Raw genomic sequence first — 9,669 nt, 5'->3', positions numbered from 1 at the left:
TATATGAAGTGTCTTCTCCTAATTCTCAATTTTGCAGAAAGATGAGATGTTCTGGCAAGGGCACTGTGAAAGTTACTGTACATGTGAAGAAAACAACCAAGTGAACTGTAAACGGCAGACCTGTGCACCTAATGAAGTTTGTCAAATACAAGATGGAATTAAAACCTGTGTACCAACAGCTACAAGCACCACCACAAATACTACAACCACAACTACCACAACCACTGCTACTCCTCCATCCACTGTGCCAGGTTTGAGACTTTTAAACAGATGTATTACATAAAGGTTTATGCTCTAAATTGATGAATATTATTATTCACTCTCTATATTTAAGCTCTGGCTGCAATATTCACCTCATCTCCAAAGCTATCACCCACAGTCCTTTCTGAAACTAAGGGGCTGATTTAGTAAGTGCAAATAGACTGTGAACTGCAGTTGGTGCAGAGCCTAGTAAATAAGGTAAAGCTTTACTTTGCAAAGAGTACCCAATCACATGCAAGGAAAAGAAATAACAGCACTTGCACATGATTGGATGACGGAAGTCAGAGGAGCTTCTGCTAATTTACTAAGCTCTGGAGCAACTGCTCTTGCAGAGTTGTCTTTAGTAAATCATCCCCTATATATCCTCATTCAATTCAGAAGAGTGCAGGGCACCCATAGCTACACCAACTGACTTTAATACTTTCTAAGGGTCTTATCCAGATCACAAATAGAAATAAGGAAATCTGACACATTAATTGATGGAACGCATATTCTGAGTCTTTGACTTAAAAATATAATAACCAACACAACAGGCAACTAGTGTTTTTTTAAAGAGGGCCAGAAATGGCAGCCCAGTGCTTTTCCCACGAAAGAGCCACAGTGAAGATGTCTAGATGACATCCTTTGAAAAATTCACCATAACCTTTAGGCTAGGTTCACACTGCTGCAATCCGCATTGCAATCCGCACTGCATTTTAATCCTATTTTCAGTGTGATTATGTAGTGCAACTTGAATGTAGTTTGCATAATCTGTAGTGCATTGGAATTGAACCAAAGCAGTACAGGAACCTTTTCCAAAATTACACCATGCTGAGTTGCATTAATGTGAGTAGGCGCCATTGAAAACAGTATGCTTTCCATTTTCATTAGAGTCAGTTAGCATCCCTCCCAGCCCGGGTCAGTTAGCACTAGCTTGGTTTTTGTTCCAAAATGTTTAGTCTTTTTAAAACCTTCTGAAGGTCAAGTGATTAAATCCCTTGTAATAAATATCTAGAGAGGAACTAAGGCCCTTTGGGATTAAAGCATGCATGAATATAAATTTATGCCTTGATTTTCAGACCTGTTTCTGTAATGAGATACGAATATAGTGTATTTTTTTTATTTATTAGGGCTTTAACTATACATGTATCTATCTATTTTCTTAGGAAAATTTTTAACAACTCTTATGCCGCGTACACACGCTCTGAATTTCTGACAACAAATGTTCAGTGAGAGCTTGTTGTCGGAAATTCCGACCGTGTGTAGGCTCCATCGGACATTTGTTGTTGGAATTTGCGACAACAAAAATTTGAGAGCTGGATCTCAAATTTTCCGACAACAAAATCCGTTGACGGAAATTCTGAGCGTGTGTAGACAATTCCGACGCACAAAATTCCACGCATGCTCGGAATCAAGCAGAAGAGCCGCACTGGCTATTGAACTTTATTTTTCTCGGCTCGTCATACGTGTTGTACATCATCGCATTCTTGGCGTTCGGAATTTCCGACAACATTTGTGCGACCGTGTGTATGCAAGACAAGTTTGAGCCAACATCCATCGGAAAAAAATCCAGGATTTTGTTGTCGGAATGTCCGAGCATGTGTACACGGCATGACAACTACTACCACAAGACCTAACACTCCATTATTACCGCCATTAGATACAGCAATTCACTGACTGTCATTTTATGGAGCACACATCTTTAATAATGTGAAGGGCCTCTATACAAACATATACATTATATATGAAAAAAAAACATAATCCAAAAGGAAATCATGGCATTTAAAAGCAGCAATTCAATTCCACTTACTAAGATGGCTGCAAATTGCAATCCCCAGAAATGGCAGCGTGACATCAGTGCATAATCCATCCCTAATGCATTTTGTGCAAGGGCACATTCTCAGAGGGCGATTTGGTTTTTATATGTCATGTTATCTTTTTGGATGTATGTGATTTTATGTGGATCGTTTACATTTTAATAAATTACTTCACCATATGAGACCCACTGCTATGTGAGCCAATGAGGGGAGGGAGACCTCGGAAAGCCACTACTTTCATGCACATGTCTGGATCGAGATGAGGCTCAGGTAGGAATAAGGGGGGGCTGGGGGGAGCTGCATCCAGAAGGATTTTTACCCTAATGATTAGAATGCATTCAGGTTAAAAAAACCTTCTGCCATTAGGACCACTTTAATGTACAAACTGCTTTGTGTTAAAGAAACAAAGGACCAGATACAAAGGTCTTGAACGGGACATTTCTAATGTACAAATTAAACACTTATTGTTGGACAATGACTACTTTCCTTTTCCTACCTACAGATAAATGTAAACAACAGCAGGATGGCAGCGGATATCACTCACTAAATATGACCATGGCCCTATTGGGTCATTGACATGGCCATATGCACCCTGCAGAGGCTGGCACATTCTATGCCTACCCATAAGCTCTTTTTGTCTAGTTGTAAGTTCTCTTTAGTGAAGTTAGGTTCCTGTCTGGAGATATTTCAATAATATCTTCAAATACCATACACATTAACCCCCGCTACTTTCTATTAAGCCCATAATTTTCCATTCTGATCTATCTCCTTTATATTGGTTCAGTGGCCAGTACAGAAAGCTACACCTCCATAGCACAAATATATGTATAAAGGACAGCCATAGTTCATCATAGTATAGGCATATCTGACTTCTTTCTGACCCACTTACCTCAATAGACTATTTTCAGTATTTAATTATGTCAAACAATCAAATCTATCTTGTAGTATGTTCACAAAGCTGTAAGTAACTTGATGTAGCTCAGAACAGTATTTTTATTATTCATGGCACCTAAGTGTTTTTTTTGACAAAATAAAAATGTTTGGTAATGCTAAGCCAACCTGTGCCCTAAAGATTCAGATAAAAGTTTGTAAAATCGTATTGTTTCTAATCTTTTCTTAGCATACTGTGAGGTTAGTGGAGACCCTCATTACTACACCTTTGACAATCATGTTCACCATTTTATGGGCACTTGTACCTATACATTATCTAAACTCTGCAAAGTTGAGGGACATCTGACAGAATTCAATGTTGAAGCAGCCAATGAGCACAGAGGAGGCAACACCAGGGTGTCTTATGTCAAGTATGTTAATATTGATGTTCATGGACACAGTATCACACTAGAGTGGAACAGAGATGTCAAGGTGAGTATAAATTGTTTAAAACATTATCAAATTGTAACTGATATTTGATCTTCTTTGGTTCTTATTATAAACTTGTTGTGCTATAAAATTGTAAATCCAGGTGGACAACAATGTGGTAACCTTACCGGTATCCCTACATCCAAACATTAACATATTCCTTAGTGGACATGACGTACTGGTGACAACAGCATTTGGAGTAAGTGTGAGGTTTGATGGAAACCATAGAGTGGTAGTGACTGTTCCAGAAGAATATGCCAACAAAGTATGTGGAATCTGTGGAAACTTCAATGGAAACCAAATTGATGACTTCTTAAACCCAGATGGTAAATTAGAGCCAGACTCTAATGGTCTTGGTAACAGCTGGCAGGTGGACACTGACACAAGGTAATCAAAGAATCATCATAGTAGTGCCATGTTATTCTATTGCAAAAGGTCAAAATGTCTTACCAAAATATGTAAAACAGGGATGCATATCAGTTAACTTTCCAATGATGAAACCTGTTTCTGCTGTGCTATTTTATTCTGCCAATGGGGAGCTTATCCCGCCAGCAGAATACATTGGTCAGTGCTGCCAGCTACAGCTGGTTGCACTAATCGTTTGGGAAAAACCTGAAAGGTTGGTTGTACATAAGTTTGTACATGAGGTTGATTGATAATTCAACTTGACTACAACCAGCATGCCAATACATGGATCGAATTTCGGCTGGCTGAACTGGCTGAATTTCAATCCATGTATGGCCGACTATACAAAGGCAAAACAAAGGAAAATATTGAGGAGAAGAATGAGGCAGCATAGGAGATGCCAGAGAAATAGGAAACACAAGGGGAGACCTAGAATTTGACATCATCAATGTGGTAGTAATGGGGAGAAGATTGGAAAATGAAGAAGTGTAAACCAGAAAGAAATAGGAATTGAGGAGAGAGTGTCAGCATTACAGAAATACCTGGAAAACCCTATTGAACAGAACACCAATCACACAACCATAATCTATAATTATCAATTCTGCTCATGATTTAGGTAACACAAAAGTATAAAATATATTACATTTGTGAAAAGAAAAAAAATAGTTTAAATATAAAGCATCTAGTAGAGGAATACCTCTTGAGACTATACAAAAGTCAGTAGCACAGTGAAAGTGACACATGCATGATAATAATGATCACTATTTTCTGGTTTACCCTTGTTCAAGCTCTCATTTGGGCACCATCAGTACTACACTTCTAATGGTGTCTGTTTTTTTCATCTCCCCTTTGTGTTTTCTCTTTCCTTGTAACCTCTACTTGTGCCAGCTCCTTCCCTTTTTGTATTCTTTGACCCTTTGTTCTAAGTACTTCAGCACCTGTCACAGATCACTGACATCACTGAACACTGTCTGTGCTTACAGTCTTTTTGAGGCAAAACTATAGCGTCCCCTACTTTGTTTATAAAAACTTTGCCCATAACAGATAAAAACTAAACAGATGGTTCTGATCCAATGCTTATCTTCAATACAATGTCATTTCCTACAGAAAGTCCACTTTTGAGCTGGCTGGCACTCCTGGGTTGAATGATGGCCAGCATCTCTCAACCCATTTTCTCTAAGCAGAGGCTTTCATGGACATCACCTTCCTGGATGTGCATGATCAAGCTGCCCTGGGCCCACAGTACTACTGCACTTAACAGCACTCACATTTTGTTACATTCAGTGCAATGATAAGTACTATACAGCTTTGCTACTGGATTACAAGATGAAGGGAGCAAGACATCACAAGTCCTGCTAGAAAACTGCTGGATGTACGGTATGCACAAGTTTGCACAACAAGTGTTTTTTTTAAACATAGGGGCCGAGGGCTGGTGAAGGAGAATGGAATTGGTGGAATTTTTTTTTTTTTTCTTACAAAAGACCTGCTACTACACTAAATTAAACCCTTTAGTCTGGGAGAGGAATCACAAAGAACCACAAATAATTTTTATAGAAGGATTTATGAGAGGTAGGAGTAAGACGCATAAAAGTATCTAATTTGAAGGTAACGTAGAGATTCCTGTTGAGGGATGTCAATCAATTGGCAGAGCTTTTAAAACTAAATGAAAGCTGACCCACCTTGAAATGTGGCTAGATTAACCAGAATATTGGCTTTCCACCAGGAAAACTGTTGATCTACAGGAAAAGGTGCAGTAAAAGAAGGGTTACCCAGAAAGGAAGTCAATGGTGAGGCTGGGGAGGCAAGACCAAACTCAATTTTGTAACTGGACCAGAGGCAAAGGGAATGGGAGTTTAACCACTTCACATCCGGGCCATTTCTGACACTTCGCTCCTACATGTCAAAAATCATAATTTCTTTGCTATAAAATTAGATAGAACCCCCAAACATTATATATGTTTTTTTAGCAGAGACCCTAGAGAATACAATGGCAGTCATTGCAACTTTTTATCTTGCACGGTATTTGCGCAGCAATTTTTCAAACGCGTTTTTTTTTAAAAAAAAACAGTTTCATGCTTTAAAAAAAAACAAAACAGCAAAGTTAGCCAAATTTTTTTGCATTGTGTGAAAGATGAAGTTACGCCGAGTAAATAGATACCTAACATGTCACGCTTCAAAATTGCACACGCTCGTGGAATGGCGCCAAACTTTGGTACTTAAAAATCCCCATAGGCGACGCTTTAACATTTTTTACTGGTTACATGTTTTGAGTTACAGAGGAGGTCTAGGGCCAAAATTATTGCTCTCGCTCTAACGTTCGCGGAGATACCTCACATGTGTGGTTTGAACACCGTTTTCATATGAGGGGCGGGACTTACGTATGCGTTCGCTTCTGCGTGCGAGCTCACGGGGACAGGGGTGCTTTAAAAAAAATTTTTTTTTTTTTTATTGTTAATTTTACTTAAAAATTTTTATTTTTACACTTTAAAAATTTTTTTTTTTTTTTTTGATCACTTTTATTCCTATTACAAGGAATGTAAACATCCCTTGTAATAGGAATATGACACGATCAGTCCTCTTTACAGTGAGATATGGGGTCAATAAGACCCCACATCTCACCTCTAGGCTGGGAAGCCTAAAATAAAAAAAAAAAATAAAACGATCGCCGCTTCACAGCTGAAGCGGCGCCGTTTTTTTGAATGCAGAGGCCGGGCGTGACGTCATAACATCGCGCCCGGCCTCCGAACGATCATAGAGACTCCGGCGACCATCTGGTCCGCCGGAAATCTCTATGGTGAACATCCGGCGCCGGCGGATCCGCTATCCGACTCACCGATCGCTGAGGTGAGTCGGTAGTAGCACCGGAGGGCGGCGGGAGGGGGGGGACGTCCCCTCCCGCCGCCCGTAAGAACGATCAAGCGGCGAACAGTTCTTATGGTGTACGGAATCGCCGGCTGAAAATGCCGGTATCTGAATGATGTCTGTAGCCTCAGACATCATTCAGATATAAGCCCCGAAAGTCGAGGACGTCATATGACGTCCTCCGGATGTCAAGCGGTTAAAGTATTAGAGGCCATTGCCTTGTATGATATAGAAGAAGACTATAAGATACCTGGGAGGTAGTATGGAAGTATGGAAGTACCAAGCATGGGTCCAACCTCAAATTGGATCCATGGTACTTTGAAGTGATCAATATGCCCCTGGGCCAATTGGGAAAATCTGCCAGCCAGAAAATAGAGCCAAAAATTGGGGCGACCTAGGTGACCTCCTCGGCATTGAGATAAAAGAACATCTCGAGAACCTAGGACGTTTGTCCTGTCAAATCTATTACTATCACTTTGCTACTAGTCTATGAACTGTTTAGGTATTATAATAGGGAATGCTCAAAACAGGTACAGGAGTTTGGGTAATAAATGTATCTTAGTTGCAGCGACTCTCCTGAGGAAAGATATGGGGTAAGATTTCCATAATTTAAGTGTGTTATGAAGACATGTTACACAGATAGATAGTTGTACTGGAAGAGGGAAGAGATGTGAGGGGTCAAATGCCCTCCAAGGTAGGATAAAGACTGTGTAACCCAATGGAAAAGGAACTGTCATTTTAGAGCTTTACATTGAGGCAGAGGCATATTATTAAATATCAGAGAAAACGTGGAGATTAATGGAAAGGCCAGAGATTGTGGCAAAAATATTCAGGACTTTAAATAGGCTAGGCAAAGATGTATGGGGTCTGGTGATAAACATTGTCTGCATATAAAGATTTTTTAAATTTTAAGCAGTCCTTACAGTGCCCGCTAATATAAGGGTACATATTGATGGCAATGACCAAGAGTTCCATAGCAAGTGCGAATAATAAAGGGAGATGCAACAAAGAGTGTATATAAGGCCAAAGGATGCTGTCAAAGCCTTTGTTGATATCTAGGTTTCAACCAACAAAGAGCCTTTTCAGTCTTGGAGGATAGAACGGTATTTGGCTCCAGACTCTTCTGAGAGATCAGTTGTTTGCGGGAATCTAAAGGGTTAATTGCCTGAAGTTTTATAAAGACGTTCCAGTTCTCTGAATAGTCTGCCACCTCTGTTTGTTCCGAACTGCTGCCAGACTAACCAAACGACCTCATAGCACCGACTTGTGTGCTGCCCAGAGAGGTGAAATAGAAATTTTAGAAGTAGAGTTCATTTGGAAGTAATCCTGAATCATTTAAGCAATTTTCTGGTGGGTACACAGATCAGGGAGGTGGCCTCCCTGCCAGAACACTCCAGTCAGCAACACTCCGGTCAGCACTCTCAGCCATTGGCTGAGAGCACTGATCGGGAGCCGTCAGCTGCTGGTTTTCCAGCATGCTTGTCCGACAGAAGCCAGCCAAACAGCTTCTGACAGACCGGCTGACATACAAATGGGCTGAATGTCTGAAGCCCGTGTGTACTAGGCATTACTCCACCCAATGTGTATTCCGCACTCTAGCGCATCATCAGGGGTAAAAAAAGCCTGCCATCTGTTGGCTGTTTTCACATTGGAATAGTCTGGTTGCTGTCATCTCCAAGAGGGTCATCTCCTTAAAGCGATTGCTCAGAAAGATCAATTGTTCTTAGATGCTGTTGAGCCCAGTTTGCTGCCTATAATCTGTGCAGCATTGCTTTCTGGTAAATGCATTTGGATTGGTGGAGGGACATGTTTGTGAATCTCTGTTGAAGAGCCCACATAGGACTAAATATGTCACTGAGGTTGTTGTCACTATTTGAACTGTTATCACTAAAGATTATCTATAGACTATGCGTGTATAGTTTAAAACTTATACACATTGGTTTATTTATGTGTACATTTGGACACTGTATCATAGTTTTTTCTCCAAGCGCTGCACATTTTAAATTACTGAAAAATAAACTACCAAATATGTTTTTTTGACAAAAAGTCCCAAACTCGAACCAATCCGGGCTGTCCTGAAGTGGCATAGGGGAAGCTGACAAATCCAAAAGCCACAACAAGGTGGCCAGAAAAGAGCCAGCCTGGGTTGGAACAAGTAGGGAGTCATGAAATCAACATCCACAGGCCAAAACTGCCAAAGTCTCGAGCGTTGGTGCCTGTGTAGCAGCATGTGACTGAAAAAAAAAAGTAAAAAGGCCCAAGAAGGCCCATATAACCTGAAGAAATAATCAAAATAGCCACTAGGTGGTGCATCCAGATGAGGTTAAAAACATAACCAGCATACAGTTTATCAGCTAGAAGTATGCAGCATTGGAGAGCAATAAAAATGGGCAGAACACATCTGCTATAAAGTACGAAAGAGACATATAGGTAATATATCCTGAAAATAAAATAAAAAATAACAAACAGGCAAAAATGAAGGATAAATCAATCAGCCTCATGACAGACTCTATCTCTTCTGGGAAAATGAGTGTTTCAGATTGGTGATAAACAAGGTGTGGAACGAGGGCAAGGGGCCACTTCTGCTTCCAAAAGGTCCAGTTTAACAAGAATGTCCTTATCTTCTTGTAATGTGGTAGCTGAATAGGTGGTGCCATTATGGGGAATCACCAGCTTAAAGGGATACCCCCAATAGCATCAAATGCATGCAGCTGCTTACATGGAGGTGATGTCCTTCATTGTACATTTCCTAGCCAGCGTAGCTGGAGAGATATCAGGATAAATCTGTAGAACATGGCCCTCCAGAGAGATCAAAGGAGAATTCCTGCCAGCCTGGAGGATTTATTTTTTTACAAAAAAATCCTTCATACATAATATAATGTCTCTCGTGGTTTATCTGGCGGTGGTTTGCGTAGGACCCTATGGATCTGATCTGCTGATGTAAAGGCTAAAATGTCATGGTCAGGCAAACTTGGTCCGCAAGTTG

The 9,669-nt window shown here is 40.4% G+C and overlaps 1 protein-coding gene across 1 annotated transcript in view; it reads left to right on the top strand.

The window, feature by feature from the left end:
* Positions 1 to 2,634: 2,634 nt before the first annotated feature.
* The window catches only part of LOC141141226 (zonadhesin-like), a 74,522-nt gene continuing 67,487 nt past the window's right edge, over positions 2,635 to 9,669 (top strand). The window contains exons 1-3 of the mRNA XM_073628911.1: positions 2,635 to 2,701; positions 3,178 to 3,419; positions 3,520 to 3,803. Of these exons, the coding sequence (XP_073485012.1) occupies positions 2,635 to 2,701; positions 3,178 to 3,419; positions 3,520 to 3,803 (593 nt within the window). The remainder of the gene's footprint in view (positions 2,702 to 3,177; positions 3,420 to 3,519; positions 3,804 to 9,669) is intronic.

This window comes from Aquarana catesbeiana, linkage group LG04 (assembly GCF_042186555.1).
Source record: "Aquarana catesbeiana isolate 2022-GZ linkage group LG04, ASM4218655v1, whole genome shotgun sequence".
NCBI lineage: Eukaryota > Metazoa > Chordata > Amphibia > Anura > Ranidae > Aquarana > Aquarana catesbeiana.
The sequence above is the reverse complement of the archived record's forward strand: the minus strand, read 5'-3'. Positions and strand labels throughout refer to the sequence as shown.